Source organism: Oncorhynchus tshawytscha, linkage group LG20, assembly GCF_018296145.1.
Source record: "Oncorhynchus tshawytscha isolate Ot180627B linkage group LG20, Otsh_v2.0, whole genome shotgun sequence".
Taxonomy (NCBI): Eukaryota; Metazoa; Chordata; class Actinopteri; order Salmoniformes; family Salmonidae; genus Oncorhynchus; species Oncorhynchus tshawytscha.
In genome coordinates, this window is record NC_056448.1 from 33,181,713 (window position 1) to 33,205,605 (window position 23,893).

Below are 23,893 nucleotides of genomic sequence, written 5' to 3' on the forward strand. Positions count from 1 at the left end.
TAAAATACAGCTTTTTCCCCCTTAAGTGATAATGCCAGAGAAGCCGGTGTTTGGAGTATATATTGGCACGGGTGTTAGGCCCATGACTAGGGCCGGCAAACCGTGCCAATATCCTCCACACCGGCTTTGAGTGCATATTCACTTTTATCAACATATTAAAATATATTCAAATAATGATTAACATTTTGATTTGATGAATTTGTTCATACTATTTCATCGTTCCACAAGACAGTCCCGACACAAATCTAGGGTTGCTACCCAAGCCGTCTGGTGTTTCGGTTGCCAGAGACGCCCCCCAGTCGTTCAATTTTTTGTTCTGTGTCAGTCGTTCATTCTTAATGTTCCATTTCCATGCTGGCTGGCAACCTTCTTATCCCTTGCTTGCTAGCTAGCCAACTACGGCTAACTTAGTCACGTCAAACAGTGCAGCCTGAATAGCTGCATTTGTTTAAGCTGTTTTGTGACAATTGTTTGGATAATGTTTATTGTTTATTTGGATGCATCATAGCAATGAGCTAATGAGGTGCGATATCGCCAGACAGTGGATTGCGCAATCAGATGGAACAGTAAATAGTAATTTAGATGGTGGTACAGACACTGGCTGGAATGTGGTTTTAACCAATCAGCATTCAGGATTAGACCAACCTGTTGTATAATTCATAAAATACTGAGACTTCAATTTTTTTAGTCTAGAAAAATTGCCATAGTTTGGAGTGCTGTATTTTTTTTTCTTCATCTGAGTAATATAGATTGGTTATGATCTATCACAAAAGCTCAATTGATCCCTCCATATTTCCATCTCATTTGACCTTGTCTGATGGACCATTCACACACAGATAAAATAGTAGTTTTTCCACATACTGTTACATCACTCCCATATTTTCATGGCATTACACCTCTACATTGACGTTCCCTGATAGAAGTTATACACTTAACTACTCTTTAAAGTAGAATACTGTACAGTTAATTATCATTACATAGGCAAGGCCCTGAGAATAGACCAGACAGTTTCCTCCTTCACAAAATAAAGAATCCTTCCATACAAATAAACGGCCTTTACTTTTAAATCATAATCCATTTGATTTTCATTCATTTTCACTTTCAGTCAGTGATTTACTAGTGTGTTTTACTCAAGCTTTTGGCATGTTTGTAAAAAAGTAGGGTAGGAGGGGAAGTACCTCTAGGGTAAATAATAGGGTAGAGTTTGGAACTGCCTCACTCCTATGGGTAGGTCCTGGTGTTTTTTTTTTCTTCCTGGTTAAGATCGGTCTAAGGAAAAATGAGTTGTAGTCATTAGGGCATACCGTAGAAAATTATGTGAACAGTTAATACATTTGCATTTGTTACGGGACAACTTCAGATTGTCCATTTGTTTCAATCCATTTTCCTTTATTTGGTGTCAAATGAATACGACCCAGGCCTACATATGGCTCCCAGCAGCTCTTCTGTGGTCCTCAGGAGTACTGTGTGTTGGAGATGGTCTTCCACAGCAGGCTTTTGAGGTTGTTGAGGACCAGCGAGTGGTGCACCTCCATCTGGCTAGCCAGGCCGCTGAGCGTCACACAGGTACGGAGCTGCTTCTCCAGGTCTATGCGGAGGTCCTGGGGTGCCCCAGACACCAGATAGTCCTGTAGCATCACACACACCTTGGCTAGGTTGGGCTGGACCACCTCTGTGTTACATTGCTTCACCAGCCGATCGCAGGTGGCAGTGCAGTCACGCCCGAAGGTGCAGTCAGCGTTGGTCTCGCAGCGACGTCCCCGCAGGAACCTGCGGACCGCCATCTCGGACGCCACGCTGCGCAGGTCTGCCATCTTGCAGTCATACCTGAAGTTATACCCCACGTGGCGCAGGCTGGCGTCACACATCAGGAAGCTGCCGTAGGCCCCGTGGAACACCTGTTGTAATTGATGGGGTACAGATGTTTAGTGTATAGATCATTATAAATCAGACAACTACACTTTCTATTCCCAATGATTATAAATTGTCTGTCCTCTGTCTAAGCTTGATATGCTTTATGTATTCACAGAGCCGCAACCAGTGGCCAAAAGGTCATATTAGCATGGGCAGTACCATTGGGCTTCCACCATTTTAATGTAGCCAACCCAGGGGGAAACTTCCAATTTCATCGGCTGATCCCTCCTGGTGATCCTTTTGGAGTCATGTTCAACCAGGTCATCAGGAGGGATCAGCCAATCGTGAAGAAAATTGACTACTTTAAAATGGAGGTGGCCGCAATGGCACTGCCTATGCTGTCACAGACGCTATAATGGCACAGATACAAAGATGAGTCCTCTATCTCTATGGCTCCTCCTATCTTATCTTTACCTCCTCTATGAACTCCAGCAGGCCGATGGTGATGCGGGCCCTCCGGGGCCACGCCGGGGCCAGCCACTGGTTCAGGCTGGAGCTCAGGGCCTTTGGGACTAATGCCTGCAGGTAGCTGGGGACCTCCAACCTATAGAGGGAGCTGTAGATTTAATGTAATATTATTTCTGGGAAAAAAGAATAATACATACACCAACAAGATGTGCATTTAATCACAGATAATATAATTTGAAACCAATGAACACCAAATCAAACCACACATCCAAGACACAAATGTTTGTAGTGGCATTTCTTGAAAATTACAAGGACAAAACCAATTAAAATCAGCCAGTACAATCATTCTTTAATTAAAACCCTTATTTCCAAAGTGGTCCTTACCTGTGGCCCACGCGCTCAGTCACGTACAGGTCCCCGCAGAAGCCCAGCAGTTTGGGGGTATGCTCCTTCTCCTGCAGGGCTACCATCAGAAGGAACTCGCTAATCTGGAGGAGAGCCCACACAGACTTGGCTTCCGCCAGGGACACCTTGCGGTCCTTGTTGACATCGGCCAGGGTGATGACACGACCCACCAAGGTGGTGAGAGAAGGTTGCTCTCCCAGGTTAGACTGCAGGGAGGACAGAGAGAAGACGAAGTGAGGAACTGATATGTACAGGAGACCATGATGTTCAAACCTTGCAATCGAATGTTACAGTTTTTGTCCACTAAGCAACGGCGTAAATATCAGCCAGCTAAGACTAGAAGAACAGTTTAAATATACAGTGCCTTGCGAAAGTATTCGTCCCCCTTGAACTTTGCGACCTTTTGCCACATTTCAGGCTTCAAACATAAAGATATAAAACTGTATTTTTTTGTGAAGAATCAACAACAAGTGGGACACAATCATGAAGTGGAACGACATTTATTGGATATTTCAAACTGTTTTAACAAATCAAAAACTGAAAAATTGGGCGTGCAAAATTATTCAGCCCCCTTCAGTTAATACTTTGTAGCGCCACCTTTTGCTGCGATTACAGCTGTATGTCGCTTGGGGTATGTCTCTATCATTTTTGCACATCGAGAGACTGAATTTTTTTCCCATTCCTCCTTGCAAAACAGCTCGAGCTCAGTGAGGTTGGATGGAGAGCATTTGTGAACAGCAGTTTTCAGTTCTTTCCACAGATTCTCGATTGGATTCAGGTCTGGACTTTGACTTGGCCATTCTAACACCTGGATATGTTTATTTTTGAACCATTCCATTGTAGATTTTGCTTTATGTTTTGGATCATTGTCTTGTTGGAAGACAAATCTCCGTCCCAGTCTCAGGTCTTTTGCAGACTCCATCAGGTTTTCTTCCAGAATGGTCCTGTATTTGGCTCCATCCATCTTCCCATCAATTTTAACCATCTTCCCTGTCCCTGCTGAAGAAAAGCAGGCCCAAACCATGATGCTGCCACCACCATGTTTGACAGTGGGGATGGTATGTTCAAGGTGATGAGCTGTGTTGCTTTTACGCCAAACATAACGTTTTGCATTGTTGCCAAAAAGTTCAATTTTGGTTTCATCTGACCAGAGCACCTTCTTCCACATGTTTGGTGTGTCTCCCAGGTGGCTTGTGGCAAACTTTAAACGACACTTTTTATGGATACCTTTAAGAAATGGCTTTCTTCTTGCCACTCTTCCATAAAGGCCAGATTTGTGCAATATACAACTGATTGTTGTCCTATGGACAGAGTCTCCCACCTCAGCTGTAGATCTCTGCAGTTCATCCAGAGTGATCATGGGCCTCTTGGCTGCATCTCTGATCAGTCTTCTCCTTGTATGAGCTGAAAGTTTAGAGGGACGGCCAGGTCTTGGTAGATTTACAGTGGTCTGATACTCCTTCCATTTCAATATTATCGCTTGCACAGTGCTCCTTGGGATGTTTAAAGCTTGGGAAATCTTTTTGTATCCAAATCCGGCTTTAAACTTCTTCATAACAGTATCTCGGACCTGCCTGGTGTGTTCCTTGTTCTTCATGATGCTCTCTGCGCTTTTAACGGACCTCTGAGACTATCACAGTGCAGGTGCATTTATACGGAGACTTGATTACACACAGGTGGATTGTATTTATCATCATTAGTCATTTAGGTCAACATTGGATCATTCAGAGATCCTCACTGAACTTCTGGAGAGAGTTTGCTGCACTGAAAGTAAACTGTCACTTAATGGACAGTTTATTAGGTACACCCATCTACACCGAAATATAAAAAACGCAACATGCAACAATTTCAAAGATTTACTGAGTTAAAGTTCATATATGGAAATCCGTCAATTGAAAAAAAATATTAGGCCTAATCTATGGATTTCACATGACTGGAAATACAGATATGCATCTGTTGATCACAGATCTGTTGGGATTAGGATCCCCATTAGCCATGGCAAAAGTATCAGCTACTCTTCCTGGGGTCCACATGAAACATGACATAATACAGAACATTATTAGTAAAGGACTGAAATCCAGTGCATTCGGAAAGTATTCAGACCCCTTGACTTTTTCCACATTTTGTTACGTTACAGCCTTATTTTAAAATTGATAAGTGTTTTTTATCTCATAAACCTACACAAAATACCCCACAATGCAAATGTATATAAAAAGAAAAACTGATATCACATTTACATAAGTATTCAGACCATTTACTCAGTATTTTGTTGAAGCACCTTTGGCAGCAATTATAGCCTCGAGTCTTCTTGGGTAGGACGCTACAAACTTGGCACTCCTGTATTTGTGGAGTTTCTCCCATTGTTCTCTGCAGATCCTCTCAAGCTCTGTCAGGTTGGATGGGGATCGTCGCTGCACAGCTATTTTCAGATTTCTCCAGAGATATTTGATTGGGTTCAAGTCCGGGCTCTGACTGTGCCACTCAAGGGCAGAGACTTGTCCCGAAGCCACTCCCGCATTGTGTTGGCTGTGTGCTTAGGGTCGTTGTCCTGTCCCCAGTCTGAGGCCCTGAGTTCTCTAGAGAAGTTTTTCATCAAGGATCTCACTGTACTTCGTTCCGTTCATATTACCCTCATCTCCCAGTCCCTGCCGCTGCAAAACATCCCCACAGCATGATACTGCCACCACCATGCTTCACCGTAGAGATGGTGCCAGGTTTCCTCCAGATGTGACGCTTGACATTCAGGCAAAATAATTCAGTCTTGATTTCATCAGACCAGAGAATCTAGTTTCTCATGGTCTGAGAGTCTTTTAGGTGCATTTTGGCACTCTCAAAGCAGACTGTTGTGCTTTTTACTAAAGAGTGGCTTCTGTCTGGCCACTCTATCATAAAGGCACTCTTGGTGGAGTGCTGCAGAGGTGGTTGTCCATCTCCACAGAGGAACTCTGTAGCTCTGTTAGAGTGACTATTGGGTTCTTGGTGGTTCCAAACTTCTTTAATTTAAGAATGATGGAGGCCACTGTGTTCTTGGGGACCATCAATGCTGCAGAATTTTTTGGTTCCCTTCCCCAGATCTGTGCATCGACACAATCCTGTCTCATCTCTATTTGGACAATTCCTTCAACCTCATGGCTTGTTTTTTTTTCTGACATGCATTGTCAACTGTGGGACCTGAAATAGACAGGTGTGTGCCTTTCCAAATCATGTCCAATCAATTGAATTTACCACAGGTGGACTCCAATCAAGTTGTAGAAGCATCTCAAGGATGATCAATGGAAACAGGATGTACCTGAGCTCAATTTTGAGTCTCATAGCAAAGGTTCTGAATACTATTGTAAATAAGCTATTTCTGTCATTTGCAAAAATGTTTAAAAACCTGTTTTTGCTTTGTCATTATGGGGTAATTTGATCCATTTTAGAACAATGCTGTAACACAACAAAATGTGGAAAAAGGGATCTGAACTTTCCGAATGCACTGTACATTTAAAATGTCACACACAGCCTACTTATCAGTACATACACACAATATCTAGGTCTAATACATAGTACAGTGCAAATTACACTACAATACAAGATAAATAAAAAAACATGTATTTGCCACACATGACCACACAGCTGGGCAGTAGTCCAGGTGCAAAATAAAATAGGGCCTGTAGGACCTGTCTGGTCGTCTGAGATGTCAAGAAGGCAGAGCAACAACCTATCATGGACAGACCTCTTCCCATTTTAGCAGCCATTGAGTGCATATTTTTTGACCATGACAGCTTACCATCTAGGGTTACACCCAGCAGTTTTGTCTCCTTAATTTGCTCAATAGCCAGTAGCCAGCCGCACCAATGTGTCGGAGGAAACACCGTGCACCTGGTGACCTGGTTAGCGTGCACTGCGCCTGGCACGCCACAGGAGTCGCTGGTGCGCGATGAGACAAGGATATCCCTACCGGCCAAACTCTCCCTAACCCGGACGACGCTAGGCCAATTGTGCCAAAGAACACCATCTCAACCGTGAAGCACAGGGGTGGCAGCATCATGTTGTGGGGGTGCTTTGCTGCAGGAGGGACTGGTGCACTTCACAAAATATATGACATCATGAGGAAGAGAAATTATGTGGATATATTGAAGCAACATCTCAAGACATCAGTCAGGAAGTTAAAGCTTGGTCGCAAATGGGTCTTCCAAATGGACAATGACCCCAAGACTACTTCCAAAGTTGTGGCAAAATGGCTTAATGACAACAAAGTCAAGGTATTGGAGTGGCAATCAGAAAGCCCTGACCTCAATCCTATAGAAAATGTGTTGGCAGAACTGAAAAAGCGTGTGCGAGCAAGGAGGCTACAAGCCTGACTCAGTTACACCAGCTCTGTCAGGGGGAATGGGCCAAAATTCACCCAACTTATTGTGGGAAGCTTGTGGTAGGCTACCCGAAACGTTTGACCAAAGTTAAACAATTTAAAGGCAATGCTACCAAATACTAATTGAGTGTATGTAAACTTCTGACCCAATGGGAATGTGATGAAATAAATAATTCTCTACTATTATTCTGACATTTCACATTCTTAAAATAAAGTGGTGATCCTAACTGACCTAAGACAGGGAATTGTTACTAGGATTAAATGTTAGGAATTGTGAAAACTGAGTTTAAATGTATCTGGCTAAGGTGTATGTAAACTTCCCACTTCAACTGTATATGGATTGTGTGACACTTTGTTTTTATAGCTTCCAGTTTATTCACCGTTAGTCAGCACCTCTACACTAAATCATCTTCTCTGGGTGTGTGCCAGTTCATGATTTTTTATTTGTTTTCTGTAAAATAAACATTATATTTGATAAAACACAATCTTCCCCAAAGTTTGCTAAGCACTTGTAACAGGCTGATTGGTCAGCTGTTTGAGCCAGTAAAGGATGCTCTGCTATTCTTGGGTAGTGGAATGACCTTTTCATCCCTCCATGTTTGAGGGCGCACATGCCTTCTTCCAGGCTTAAATTGAAGATGTGGCAAACAGGAGTCACAATGTACTCTGCTACCAACCTCAGCAATTTACCTTGGTGTAACTCAAAACTACAGTGCTCGTCTTTCATTATTTTGTCCATTATTGTCAAGTAATTATTTAATCAGTGTTCATAAATTCCAATTATATTGATCTGTCTGACACCCAGAGGTTGTAAAGTTCTGGTCTTAAATAAAACATAAAACAGACAGAATTCCCAGCTCACAATTGATCAGATCCCAATTTCTTTGCGAGAGCTCTCAACTTTTCACAAATACATTTCTTCTTATACCATCCTAAACTATGCACATACATACATACATACATACATACATACATACATACATACATACATACATACATACATACATACATACATACATACATACATACATACATACATACATACATACATACATACATACACACACACCAACATGGATTTTCTCATGAGTCTAACCACAGTTTATAACCCCTCAGCTGACCGTTCCAGGCTCCCCCAGACACTATAACTCTGGAGGAGCTCTCCCTGTCCTCTCTTATCTCCACATACATTCCTTTCTTCCTAGGTCCATGCCATATAACCCCTTCCTAATTAACAAACATAATTTAATACTACAAGAAAGACAAGGTAGAATTCTTGCCAGTTATAGTGCAGTATACCTTATTTAGTCATTATTGATAAAAATCCCATAACGATTATGCATGAATATGGAGGCTCAGTATTAAATACTTGTTGTTTGCATGTCATACCTACGTATGCTATTCTTGTCAACAAAAAAGTTATTAAAGTGGTTGGCAAAATCAAAGGATTTTGTTATGAACAAGCCATCTGCCTCAATGAAGGATAGAGCCGAGTTTGCGTATTTGACAAAAATTTCATTCAAAGTACTTTATTATTCATCTTTGTTCCATAGTATAGTTTCTTATTTTTGTTTAGTTACGTGATTTCTCAATTTACTGTATGTTTACCAGTCTGCTTTGTTGTCAGACTTTTCCCTCTGCCTCATCGCTCTCAGCCATAGTTTTTCAATTCATCATCTATCCATGGGGATTTCGCAGTTCTAACAGTCAGTTTCTTGATGGGCGCATGCCTATCAGTAACCAGAAGAAGCATTTTCATAAATGCAGCATCCGAATGTTCCTCATTAGACAAATCAGACCAACAAATCTTTTTCACATCTTCGACATAGGAATTATTGTTCATATACAATTTTAGGTCCAGTATTTGGAATTATTTTTTTCTAGATATGGCTGCATGATCAAAAATATATGAACACCTGCTTGTCAAACATTTAATTCCAAAATCATGGGCATTAATATGGAGTTTGTCCTCCATTTGCTCCACTCTTCTGTGAAGGCTTTCCACTAGATGTGCAAATTTCACCATGGCACGGACTAGCCTAGGCAGCCGATATGATAGGAACATAGGAGTTATTAGAATGTGGCAAATATTAGTCCATTTTTGCATGCTGGCTTTTGCAGGCTACCTGAGACATGAAACAGATAGGTGGGAGGGCATACAAATGCCAGCAATGTATTAACGTGCAATTTGCCTGAATGGATAATGGTAACACTTCAACCACTACATTTTTATTAGACACTGGGTTTTTCTGAAAACTGTTTAGGTGTGAATTCATTACATCCAGCTGTTTTTAAATCGACTCAAGATAGTTCAATGGAAACGCAACCTAACAGGCAATTGTCACATCTATTTTCTATTCAAATATTCTACATGTCGACCAAAAAAAATCACTGGAGAAGTTAATGGAAACATAGCTATTGTCTGTAGGAGCAAACTATTTTCATGAATGGGGTGGTGTACCTAATAAACCGGCCACTGAGTGTATATCATGCTATTTAAAGAAAAAAAGAATAGGCAACCAAAAACAGTTCACTTTTCAGTTCAGTTAGTCGTACACACCATAATAAAAACGAGACTGTGAGGAATGATTGAAATGTGCTAGATTTCTTCCATATAACTTATTCCCTTCCCCACTCTCAGCCCATCTCTATACGGCTGAGAGTGGAGCCATTGTACTGACAATGACGTGTAGGGTTATATTTGGCACGGGGCTTCAGCCCCTAACCCCTCCCTCCCTCCCCCTACCGCCTCGTTCCATCACACACTCTATTCTCTATCTCCCTCCTCTCTGATTGAGGGGTTGAGTTCATTTGCATTTTGAATGTGCATGCCTGTAACACAGCCTGTACAAGAAAACACCAGTTCCCTATAGATAGGTTAGCTGACAATGTCACGAAAACTATGTGCTCTTCCATGGGGCAGATGTCATCCTGTTGTTGTGATTCTGGATGGCCAGATTGCTAGCAAGAATGGCAAGAAACTGCGATGTGGGGAATCGTAAGTGGCTCGTTTCAGCTTGTTATTGACACTATGTTTTGACTGATTTCAAGTCAATGGTAATATAGTTCAAATTCACTAGCTAGTTAACCAACAACTAATGATTTAATTGAAAGACAAGTGTTTTGTACAAATGTATTTAAGTTTTCAATAAACATCGGAGACTAAATATAGCTTCTATCTTAGCCAACCCTGTCTATTTTTCCCCATAGTTACGCACACCTCAGTTTTGTTGCTAAACAACCAACATGTCTATTGTGGAAAGCTCTTCTATCTAATCTAACTGTGAGGACTGACAGGAAGTGAAATGGGCAACCAGACCTTGAGAAAGCTGTGCAACATCTCTCTGAACTCATCCATGGAGGTCCCGCGGGTGGGCTTGTCAAACAGGGTAATTTCCTGTCTCAGTACAGAGTCAGGAGCCACGTCCCCCTTCAGAGGCTCTTCTAGACCACACTTTATCACCACAGGCCTGTCCTTCCACAGACCACTGTACACCTAGAACCACAGGTAAATATACCCATTACATAGAGACAGAGTAGATAGAGTGTGTGTGCGTGGGTATTACCTGATGAAGGTGTATGTGTTACCTACTTGGTGTGTGGAAGAGGTGGACATGCATCGTTGCAGGGTCAGGCTCCTCTCCTCACACAGGGCCTTGCAGGACGACCCTGAGATAATGCCTCTCCTGTAGTGGTCACACTGAGACAGACAGACAGGAAACAGGAAATACGTCATCACATTATCAACAGGAAGAGGATCCAAGGATCCTACAATATAGCAGGTTAGGAGAACTTACTTAGCAGGTTAGGAGAACTTACTTAGCAGGTTAGGTGAATTAGGTAAAGGTTAGGAAACGGGTGAGCTAAAAAAAATACAGCTTTTGTCAAATTATCAAATGTGAATAATTGTATCTCTCCCTCATATGTACTATGGCCTAAATCCCAGGTGGAGATACCCATCTGCACGCAGTTTTTTTTATACTGTAGATAACAAATAACAATGGTGAGGATTTTCCAGTTTCCACACAGATGTCAACTTATTTTCACCCCCTGTGAGATGGCTTATGTGTTCATACACATGTATCGGTTATATTTGGTCCACCCTGAGCTTGGCACCATTGTTGGCACTGTGTAGCGATATACCCCAACCCCCAAAAAATATCTGGAAAAGACTGTTCGCATAAGCAGAAAGGAGAAGTAAAGTCATTGCATAAATTAGCATGTGTGGGTGTGAGATTATCTTGTTTAGGAAACATCCAGGCAAAACATCCAGGCAGCACGCCAGCCTGTAGCTAAATCCACTGATCCAGTAGCTAGTGCACCCAAACAGTTTCACTCTTGCAAAGCAAAATTTACAAATAAAGACTATAGGCTGTGACCTCCTTCTCCACAGTATAACAGTTGCTATGGTAATATGACTTAATTTTGGCCACTTTGGTTGCGAGCCAACCAATTAAAGGCCCAGTCGTCCTTAATGTCGCACTAATGTGCAAATTAGCCTAGCGGGACACACACAACAATGACAACACTCTTCTCTCACTCCTTCCTTCTCTCTTTTACACTCTCCATCCCGCTATCTCCTCTCTCCATGTTCCCCCTTTCCAGACACTGTTTTCCCTGTTTGTATGTCCTGAGACAGACAGCCTGCCTCTCCCTCTCACAGCACAAGGAAGAGTAGGGCACGATAGTACTGCCTTATTCATCACAATAACACTATACATAGATAATGACACAAAAACAGGACCACCTCAGGCTGGCCGTTCATCTTTACCCTTCCCCTCTCTCTCTTGATCCTTTACTTCTGAATATGTGTGTGCTGACTGCTGAGCAACAAACACTCCCACTTCAGAGTATAAATGTAATATTTCACAGGGATCTCGCCCTTGCTGCTTAAATTCAACCTGAAATGTAAAATATGTGACGAGGGAAATGACTGTGCTGACGTTGTTGATCTGGGAATGATTGGTTACTTCTCATCACTGTTTATCACAGGGAACAATGCTTAAGGAAACTAGAGTAGAGTCACTTCTCCTGTGGCCTATCATTAAATGGCACCCTATTCCCTATTTAGTGCACACATTTTGGACAGAGCCTAAGTAAATAAGATGCCATTTTGGATGCAGGCTCTCTGTTACATCACTGATATCTCATCCAGTATCTTATCAGGTATTCTGTGAATGACTTTTTCCTGGTCCAAATTTGCTACTCTATTATAAGAGGAACCATCCTGAACTCAGCAGTCACTGACACTAAATACAGATTACCCTTTTTCTCATTCACTCTTTCCATCTGTCCATTTCCAGACCTTAGTGTTCCATCTTCCACCCACAGCTTGCCCTTCCAGTCCCTTTATATTTTCTTCCAATCCATTACTCCCACGCTCTCTCTTTCTCCTTCCTTCGTAGGTGTCAGGGTGTTCACGCTGTTTCATACTTACGATGACCATGTGGCAGACGTGTCCTCGGCAGAGCTCTGAGTAGGAGGCGTACTGCATGTAGAGGACCCAGCTGGCTACCAGGATCCCCAGCCAGGCCAGCAGCAGGTACTTCACCTTTAATGCCGGGAGACGACTCTACACAGGAGAGGAGAAGATTACACATTGACCAAAGTCCACAGTCCTACAGATATGTCTTCTGCTTTATCCCAAACAAGACAAACATACTGAGGAAGAGAGGGGTTTTAGGCCATAAAGACACTGAGAAATCTAAGCAATCATTATATTATGGTCTTGTGGAAGACATTCTTCTCCAAGGCGAAATACAGAACTATCAGCATGGCCATTGCGGGGAAGAAAATGCACAACCCTGATTTGGCCAGCAGAATGCTCTAAATCAATGACCCATTGGAACCTGTATTTATGTAAGGACAGACGCTGGGAGATGAGAAGCAAGTACAGGGAGTCAACATTTAATAAATATCTGACATGAAACAAACAAGGACAGCGTCTGAACAGGGGAAACAACAACAATAATGCTGACATGGAGATCAAACCGAGGAAAAGACAGATATAGGAGGGAAAAATCAACAAAGTAATGGAGTCCAGGTGAGTCCAAAGAAGCGCAGATGTGCGTAACAATGGTGACAGGTGTGCGTAATAATGGGAAGCCTGGGGTCCTCGAGCACCAGGCAGGAGGAGCGGGAGCTGGTGACAGTACCCCACCCCCTCTAGGGGTGCCACCCGGCGTCCCACCTGGGTGAGCCTGATGGGCCGGCCAAGACATGGGCGCCGGCTTGGGCATGGAAGCCTGACGAGCTGGCTGAGGCGGGGGAGCCTGATGAGCCGGCTGAGGCGTGAAAGCCTGACGAGCCGGCTGAGGCGTGGGAGCCTGACGAGCCGGCTGAGGCGTGGGAGCCTAACAAGTCGGCTGAGGCGTGGGCCTGACGAGTCAGCTGAGGTAGGAGCCTGCCAAGCCAACCGAGGCAAGAAAACCTCTCGAGCCAACGATGGTGACAGGTGTGTGTAATGATGGGCAGCCTGGCACCCTCGAGCGCCAGGGAGGGGAGCAGGAGCATGTGTGGCAATTTACTGTTGGCTGTAGTGCCATATCAGAGAGGGGCATCTACAAAGTTACATTTTAAACAGATGCCCTCTTGTTGAACTCTCTAATGTGCAAAGAAATTTGCAGTCTTACCATTCCTGGCACCTTTCTTTTACTCCTCAAACGTTCATCGAGTATAAGGTTTGGTTGTCACAAAATGACAACCTGGTCTCAGAGCATTTTGTATTATGCTGTACGCAAACCTGAGAAACTCCATTTAGTATGTTATGTTAAGTTTCATATGGCATGTATTCATTTGTGGATGTCCATCCCCCATTTCATATGATATATTACGAATTACGATTTGTATTGTATGTTACGAATTTGAAAAACGTACAATATTTTATGAATTTGAAAAATGTAATATATATGTCACAAATTTGCTAAATGTAAGATATGTTATGAATTCTAGCTAGGTGGCTAACGTTACCTAGGGGTTAGGGTTAAGTTTAGGAGTTAGATTAAAGGGTTAAGGTTAGGGGAAGATAAAAGGGTTAAGGTTAGGGGAATGGTTAGCAAACATGCTAAGTAGTTGCAAAGTAGCTCAAAAGTAGTAAGTAGTTGAAAATGTGCTAAAATGCAAAAAAAAATTGTGATGATATTTGAACTCACAACCTTTGGGTTGCAAAACATTCACGTTATACGCCTACCCAGTCACACCGACCAGCCACCCTCCTTCGTTTTTGTCTTAAATAACCATCTGTTTTATGTAACCATACCAAACATAATATATCATACTAAATGGAGTGTCCAGGATTGAACAAAAATATAAACGTAACATGCAACAATTTTACTGAGTTACAGTTCATATAGTCCATTTAAATAAATTCATTAGGCCCAGATATGCATCTGTTGTTCAGATAGCTTAAAAAAACAATAAGGGCATGGATCAGAAAACCAGTCAGTATCTGGTGTGATCACCATTTGCCTCATGCAACGCGACACACCTCCTTCGCATAGAGTTGATCAGTCTGTTGATTCTGGCCTTTGGAATGTTGTTCCACTCCTCTTCAATGGCTGTGCAAAGTTGCTGGATATTGGTGGGAAATAGAACACGCTGTCATACATGTCGATCCAGAGCATGCCAAACCTGCTCAATGGGTGACAGAACACGCTGTCATACATGTCGATCCAGAGCATGCCAAACCTGCTCAATGGGTGACATGTCTTGTGAGTATGCAGGCCATGGAAGAACTGGGACATTTTCAGCTTCCAGGAAGAGTGTACATACACATCCTTGCAACATGGGGCCGTGCATTATTATACTGAAACATGAGGTGAGGGCAGCCAATGAATGGCAAGACAATGGGCCTCAGGATATTGTCATGGTATCTCTGTGCATTCAAATTGCTGTCAATAAATAAATGCAATAAATGCAATTGTGTTCAATGTCTGTAGCTTATGCCTACTTATACCATAACCCCACCGCCACCATGGGGAACTCTGTACACAACATTGACGTCAGCAAACTGCTAACCCACACGACGACATACACATGGTCTGCGGTTGTGAGGCCGGTTGAACGTACTGCCAAATTTTCTAAAATGACGTTGAAGGCGGCCTATGGTATAGAAATGAACATTCAATTCTCTGGCAACAGCTCTGGTTGACATTCCTGCAGTCAGCATGCCAATTGCACGCTACCTCAAAACTTGAGACATCTGTGGCATTGTGTTGTGTGACAAAACTGCACATTTTCCCCAGCACAAGGTGTAAAGATCAAGCTGTTTAATCAGCTTCTTGATATGCCACACCTGTCAGGATGCTCTTGGCGAATGAGAAATGCTCACTAACAGGGATGTGAACACATTTGTGCACAAAAGTTGAGAAAAATAAGCTTTTTGTGCATATGGAACATTTCTGGAATCTTTCATTTCAGTTTATGAAACATGGGACCAACACTTTACATGTTGCGTTTATATTTTTGTTCAGTGTACGTACAGAATAATATGCAATGCTCTGAGACCAGGTTGCAAATGAATATGAATAATCACTTTTAATACATAAGTGCGTGCAGAACCCATACTCTGGGGGTAGTAAATTGTCTCGATTTTCATGCAACTTGCCAAGCCATTATTCACAGTTTCAGGGCCTTCACTGCAGCCAAAACTGAAAGGTTTGTGTATTCAAGAAATGAATACCACGGATGTATATCACTCAAATCTTTCCAACATTGATATTCAATAGCACCCGTGTCCATAAGGAAAATAGCCTGGTGTCAACTTTGTGCAGACAAAATCAAATCAATACAGTGGTATATTGTGTTATTACCTAATTAGAAGTCTATGGTTTAGCAATTTACTGACAAATAGAGAGAGATAGAATACTCTTATTTGTAACGATCTGATGGCATATAAGGGCACGAAAACGCAGCCAAATCTCAGCTAGTGGTCCCACCTGCAGCCCCTTCGACATAGGGCAAAACAGCACCAGGTGCACGAGTCTCCGTAAACCTCTGGGCATCATAAGCGATTCCGTTAGTAGAACGCGCTCGGGCTGGAACGGCAAATCACTGAACCGTATTCCCGTCGAGACACATCCATGGGACCAGCATCTCCAGTCTGAGCTGTACTGAGCAGTACTAAACTGACGTCACCTGTTCACCCCTATGGCATTCAGTTTTGTGCACATTTATCGTTCGAGATATGCATGTGGAGCAAAGATCCTTTATGAAAATAAAAGACAAAATCTAAACAGTCCAGAGCCACAGTGAGTCAGGTCAGCGAGAAAGTGGGCATCGTTTCATAATCCAATTTCATAAACAAACAACGCCATTCGATTTGCAGAAAATCATAGCCTATCCTAAGCTTTCAGACGTCATTGGGGAAAAATACAAAGTGGAGCTATATTCCCTTCACAACATGCAGACTGACATTCTGAGCACATGTTTTCAGCTGCCTAGGCGCCATCGGTTAGGATATTAATGTTGACTGAAAAATCCTGTCCGACTCCTCCGTTTCAAAAAATACATTATTGAATACGCTACTAGTCTACCCCTTCTGACTCTACGAACGAACTCTCATAACAGCAAGAGCCAATATATGCCTGACCTGAAAATGTGGTCGGAGCCACTAAATGGATGGTGTGACGCAATCGCGGAGCATCCAGGGGAGGCACGCAGAGGCCAAATGGAGCTCTGTACCACATCGCCGTACGCCTCTCAAAAATGTAACAATAGGGAGGGCTCGGTATAGCTCCGAATTGACATGATTGGTTGAGGGTAGGTGAGGGCGGGAGGTCCTGTATAAACACAAACTCACTTCCTTGACAACTTCCTTCACAACAGCGCAGCTCGGCGTTGCCCTGACCTGACCTCTGCAGAGGCCATATCGCCGTAAATGCTTCACGGCCAATGCAGCCTCCAGATTGACCATGAAGCGCCTTTAACAGCCAGCTTTGCAGTGACTCATGAGAGTGCTATTTTAAAAGGGCAAATTGCGGTCTCAAGCCACCAGTATTCTACCAGCAGGACAAATGATGACGTCACGTTCGTATGGTAATAAGGAAACTTTTAAAATAAAAGCCCCTATTTCAAAACATTGCAATGTGGATAACTCATTCAAAAGATATTGCATTTTTATCAATGGCCACTTGTTTTGTGCCAACAAGAAAAGGCAATTAAGAGAAAAAAATATATGTGTTTAGAAACTTGTTCTACCTGTCAGCTAAAGTGGTGTGGAAAATACTAATACTATATATAGTAGGGTCTCTACTAACCTAATATTTGTAGTTTTGGAGGTGGACTGTGTAGTACATATCCAGCAGCACTTCATTCTCCACCCCCTCCATAGCCCCCAATGCAATACACTGTAATAGACTATACATTGGAAACATCACTGATACATCACTTGGGCCAAGCTTCCTGCCATCTAGGACCTCTATATCAGGCAGTGTCAGAGGAAGGCCCTAAAAAATTGTCAGACTCCAGTCACCGTAGTCATAGACTGTTCTCTGTGCTACCGCACGGCAAGAGGTACCGGAATGCCAAGTCGAGGTCCAAAAGGACCTTTCTTAAAAGCTTCTACCCTCAAGCCATAAGACTCCTGAACAGCTAATCAAAGGGCTACCCAGACCCCTCTTTTATGCTGCTGCTACTCTCTGTTTATAATCTATGCATAGTCACTTCAACTCTACCTACATGGACATATTACCTTGACTAACTGGTGCCCCCGCACACTGACTCTGTACTGGTACCCCCTGTATATAGCCTGGCTTGTTATTTACTGCTGCTGTTTAATTATTATTATTTATTTTTTTATTTACTGAACATTTAAAAAAAAAATCTTATCTTCTTTAAAGCATTGTTGGTTAAGGGCTTGTAAGCAAGCATTTCAATATAAGGTGAAATACACCTGTTGTATTTGGCGCATGGGACAAATACAATTAGCTTTGATTTGTGTTGTACTACTGAATGAAACTGTGAAGATATGCACTCAGACCAGCCTTTGTGATTGAACTTATGTTAATTACATTACTTTAGTTGGCTGCTTTGACCAAAATGTGAATGTCATAACCTATTCTACGAGCCTATTGTTTGTGTATGATCTTTATTCATTGCTCACTTGTTGACTGGGACCTTCAGCAAGTAAAAGACAGGGATTAACAAATAATTTGAACATCACAGATATAAATTGCCACTGTGCCCATGATAAATTTAACTACATTACTTTAGTTGTCTGCTATGAGCAAAACTTGTATGTAATATAACCTATTCTGGGAGCCCAGTGTGTGTGTATGAACTATGTGGAATATCTTTGGACCATTGGCTTCCCTGAAAACATGTACTGATAGGAGGAGCAATATGAGTCTCAGAGGTCGTCACGCTGGCTGGGGATGGTGATGTAGGCTTTGGTGGTCCACACAACAAAGAAGCAGGTGTTTCTTCCAATGATGTGGAGCTAGCCTTGGACCTGGTGCTAGTAAGGATGGTCTTCACGGAGGCGGTAAGACCCTCCCCCCTTGATATAGAAATCCTTTGACTTCATTGCCTCTTCAATGGTAAGGTCCCTTGCACCATAAGGATACTTGACCTCCACCACTGCTGTGGTGCCCACAAAACCATCTGGTGAGGCACCAAGGATCCCAGACCCTGTGACTCAATGCCCTCACTCCTGCACATCAGTCCTTGTAGCCATTTTGAATGCCTTGATGTCCTCCACTTTGCTATCTGTGCCCCAATACACAAACAACCCCTGTGATCTGAGGACCCTTTTTAGCAGTGACATATTAAAACGCGTGGCCCTAACCCCTGCTACACAATTGCTGGCCCTTAGCCACTGAAGATCCTCCTCTGTGGGCTTTCAGGACAGAAGGCTGTAGACTTCGGCCGGGTACAGGCCCTCCACTGACTGCACCTGGTTGGGCATGGCAGGCTTCCTCCACTCACGTTCCACATCCGTGCCGCCGATATTGTGAACCACCAAAATAGGCTGCATGGCTACACTTACTGTATGATCTTCATGGAAGCATTTGAATGTTAGAATCCCCTGGTCACCTATAGAGACCTGCCAAGAGGAAGGATGTTAAGTGCCACATGCCTTTCAATGCATGACTTTGAACACTTTGAAAAGGATTTGTGGTAAGAAATGTGTTTTATAAATAAAGTTTGATTTGATTGATGACATTACTCGGACGGTTCCGATCTAGAATATGTGGACAACTATAAATACCTCGGTGTCTGGCTAGACTGTAAACTCTCCTTCCAGACTCATATTAAACATCTCCAATCCAAAATCAAATCTAGAATCGGCTTCCTATTTCGCAACAAAGTCTCCTTTACTCACGCCGCCAAACTTACCCTCGTAAAACTGACTATCCTACCGATCCTCGACTTCTGTGATGTCATCTACGAAATAGCTTCCAACACTCTACTCAGCAAACTGGATGCAGTCTATCACAGTGCCATCCGTTTTGTTACCAAATCATCTTATACCACCACTGCGACCTGTATGCTCTAGTCGGCTGGCCCTCGCTACATATTCGTCGCCAGACCCACTGGCTCTAGGTCATCTATAGGTCTATGCTTGGTAAAGCTCCGCCTTATCTCAGTTCACTGGTCACGATAACAACACCCACCCGTAGCACACGTTCCAGCAGGAATATCTTACTGATCATCCACAAAGCCAACACCTCATTTGGCCGCCTTTCCTTCCAGATCTCTGCTGCCAGTGACTGGAACGAATTTCTAAAGTTGGAGACTATCCTTTCCTTCACCAACTTTAAACATCAACTATCTGAGCAGCTAACCGATCACTGCAGCTGTACATAGCCCATCTGTAAATAGCCCTCCCAATCTACCTACCTCATCCCCATATTATTTTTCTTTACTTTTCTGCTCTTTTGCACACCAGTATTTCTACTTGCACATCAACATCTGCTCATCTATCACTCCAGTGTTAATTTGCTAAATTGCTAAATTTGCTAAACTTACTCATTTATAATTGAGATGTGTCCTAATGGCCCACCGTCTTTATGTATAATTGAGATGTGTCCTAATGGCCCATGGTCATTGCCCACTGTCTTCATGTATAAATGAGATGTGTCGTAATGGCCAATGGCCCACTGTCTTCATGTATAATTGAGATGTGTCCTAATAACCCATGGCCCACTGTCTTCATGTATAATTAAGATGTGTCCTAATGGCCAATGGCCCACTGTCTTCGTGTATTATTGAGATGTGTCGTTATGGCCAATGGCCCGCTGTCTTCATTAATAATTGAGATGTGTCATAATGGCCCACTGACTTTTACGTAAAATTGAGATGTGTTCTAATGACCGTTGGCCCACTGTCTTCATGTATAATTGAGATGTGTTATTATGGCCAATGGCCCACTGTCTTCATTTATAATTGAGATGTGTCATGATGGCCCATGACCCACCGTTTTCATGTATAATTGAGATGTGTCCTTATGGCCACTGTCTTCATGTATAATTGAGATATGTCCTAATGGCCCATGGTCTATGGCCCACTGTCTTCATGTATAATTGAGATGTGTCCTAATGGTCTATGGCCCACCGTCTTCATGTATAATTGAGATGTGTCATAATGGCCCATGGTCTATGGCCCACTGTCTTCATGTATAATTGAGATGTGTCCTAATGGCCCATGGTCTATGGCCCACTGTCTTCATGTATAAATGAGATGTGTTGTAATGGCCAGTGGCCCGCTGTCTCCATGTATAATTTAGATGTGTCCTAATAACCCATGGCCCACTATCTTCATGTATAAATGAGAGTTGTCCTAATTACCCATGGCCCACTTTCTTCATATACAATTGAGATGTGTCCTAATGACCCACTGACCTTCATGTATAATTGAGATGTGTCCTAATGGCCAATGGCCCACTTTCTTCATATACCATTGAGATGTGTCCTAATGACCCACTGACCTTCATGTATAATTGAGATGTGTCCTAATGGCCAATGGCCCACTTTCTTCATATACAATTGAGATGTGTCCTAATGACCCACTGACCTTCATGTATAATTGAGATGTGTCCTAATGGCCAATGGCCCACTTTCTTCATATACCATTGAGATGTGTCCTAATGACCCACTGCTCTTCATGTATAATTGAGATGTGTCCTAATGGCCAATGGCCCACTTTCTTCATATACCATTGAGATGTGTCCTAATGACCCACTGCTCTTCATGTATAATTGAGATGTGTCCTAATGACCCACTGCTCTTCATGTATAATTGAGATATGGCCAATGGCCCACTTTCTTCATATACCATTGAGATGTGTCCTAATGACCCACTGCTCTTCATGTATAATTGAGATGTGTCCTAATGACCCACTGCTCTTCATGTATAATTGAGATATGTCCTAATGGCCAATGGCCCACTTTCTTCATATACCATTGAGATGTGTCCTAATGGCCAATGGCCCACTTTCTTCATATACCATTGAGATGTGTCCTAATGACCCACTGCTCTTCATGTATAATTGAGATGTGTCCTAATGACCCACTGCTCTTCATGTATAATTGAGATATGTCCTAATGCTCCATTGTGTGTCTAACTGCACGCACCACCACAGCCTGATGCACTCGCTGTAAATTAACACTAGGGCCAGACAGCTATGGGCTTTTGTATCCTATGATGGCTGGCAGTGAAAGAAGATATGGGTCATTCTCATTTAATCAAACATTTTTCAACTGTCATTTTTCACGAAATATCCTCTTGGATCACTGAGATTAAGATCTGCAATTATCCGTTTCATTATTATTTGTATGTTTTTTGATCAGATATTGTGCATTTTACCACAATTTCCAAAAAAGTAATGAACAAAGAAATGTATAATATTTTTTGCTTTGCTCCCTCAATGAAAAGGACTGAGTTAAACAAACCTGAAAGTAAAAATATTTAAAATTAAATGATAATTCAATCATTTAAATCATAAAATTCAATCAGACTTTTAAAAATGTATTTTAGCTATCTGATTTGATAATGAGAAGGCAAAGTGGGGTACATGGGGTGTTGAGAATAAGAACCTCATTCTGAAGGCATGTAAGCAAGTCAATTAACTTCTACTACTATTCTAGAGGATGCAGGATTGGTGAATAAATCATTTTCAAACTAGGACCCAGTCATCTTTCTTTCTGACAGGCCCAAACACCTGAGTCACCACGGTGAAGGATGGCTTGTCAGTCCGAGGGCTCCTGTAAGTCAAACACACAGAAGCACACAATACAACACCACTCACTCACTCAAGTGGTTTTAGTTATGTACGTTTACATGCCTTGTCACTGACAGGAAATATTAAAACCGTAACTTGTGGAAACAGGGTGAATGGTAAAACGGTGTCTTTTAAAAGGACTGTTGTGCGAGTCAGTGCATGGTTGTGTACTGTGAGAGAGACAGTGATAAGATCGTTGTGGGGCGGCAGGGTAGCCTAGTGGTTAGAGCATTGGACTAGTAACCGAAAGGTTGCAAGTTCGAATCTCCGAGCTGACAAGGTACAAATCTGTTGTTCTGCCCCTGAACAGGCAGTTAACCCACTGTTCCTAGGCCGTCATTGAAAATAAGAATTTGTTCTTAACTGACTTGCCTAGTAAAATAAAGGTCAAATAAAAAAATAAAAAAATAAGACCGATTTGGTCCGACAACCCCAGATCCAACTCATCGGAAGCCCCCACCCCATGACTCCCGAGGCTCCTGAGTGGCACAGCGGTCTAAGGCACTGCATCTCAGTGCAAGAGGTGTCACTACAGTCCCTGGTTTGAATCCAGGCTGTGTCACATCCAGCCGTGATTGGGAGTCCCATAGGGTGGTGCACAATTGGTCCGGGTTTGGCCGGGGTAGGCCGTCATTGTAAATAAGAATTTGGTCTTAACTGACTTGCCTAGTTAAATAAAGACTAAATAAAAAATGACCCAACTATCAATTTAGATCACAGATACAGTACATTTTAAGTGACAATGCAGTGTAGTTACTTTGTTCCCTTAGCTACTATAGTTGTATGACTAAGGATCTCTAGGGTGACACATGGTAATACCTGAGGCTACTAGATACTGCCCATTTCACAGGTAGCCTGGTGGGTAGGTGCGTTGGTCCAGTAACCGAAAGGTTGCTTGATTGAATCCCTGAGCTGATGAAGATGTTGATTAAGGCAGCCCCCACATCTCTCTGATTCAGAGGGTTTGGGTCAAATGTGGAAGACACATTTTAGTTTAATGCTTAGTATCCCCTTTCCTTCTCTTTGACTTCAGTCTTCTGTCATGTAAATGTCAGGCATTAGGTGACACTCCTATACAGGTAGGATACAGTTGCACTCTGGTTTGATTATTGTGAAGTGAGAGAGTGATAAGTGCAGCGCACAATTGGCCCAGAGTTGTCCAGGTTAGGGGAGTTAGACCGGGGTAAGCCATCATTGTAAATAAAAATGTGTTCTTAACTGATTTGCCTAGTTAAATAAAGGTAAAACAAAAACAAAATAAGATCCAATGATAACTGCGGATTATTCAGGGAAACAGACATTACTGTAATAAACAGACATCCACTGTGGGACAAAAAAGGATTTACGCTATTAAGTCACTTCGTTCTTGGAACTGAGCTGAAGACTTAAATGGGATGCAGTTAATCTAATCTCCAGTAGGTGGAGACAGAGCACCTTAAATTATTGACAAAAATAGGGTACAGGCTGAGAATTCTCAACTCCACAATAAGAATTCTCAGCTAAGTACCGGGTTGATTTTACATGAGGAGAAGAAGCTGGGGAAAAAACAACTCAGTTCAACATGAAAAATAAAACATGTATTGATACATAAGCAAT

At 42.5% G+C, this 23,893-nt stretch overlaps 1 protein-coding gene across 2 annotated transcripts; it reads right to left on the reverse strand.

Annotated features, from left to right (window-relative positions):
- Positions 1 to 1,048: 1,048 nt before the first annotated feature.
- Positions 1,049 to 16,763, reverse strand: LOC112220203 (divergent protein kinase domain 1B). Of its 2 annotated transcripts, none has more exons than XM_024381900.2 (7): positions 16,668 to 16,763; positions 12,516 to 12,650; positions 10,671 to 10,778; positions 10,398 to 10,574; positions 2,707 to 2,933; positions 2,329 to 2,470; positions 1,049 to 1,898 (listed from the first exon to the last, which is right to left on the reverse strand). In XM_024381900.2, the coding sequence occupies exons 2-7, from the start codon at positions 12,570 to 12,572 to the stop codon at positions 1,455 to 1,457; spliced, it is 1,155 nt and encodes a 384-aa protein (XP_024237668.1). In that variant the 5' UTR covers positions 12,573 to 12,650; positions 16,668 to 16,763; the 3' UTR covers positions 1,049 to 1,454. The 2 variants fall into 2 exon arrangements, with proteins under 2 accessions (XP_024237668.1, XP_024237667.1); XM_024381899.2 differs by having other exon boundaries at positions 16,015 to 16,758.
- Positions 16,764 to 23,893: the final 7,130 nt, after the last annotated feature.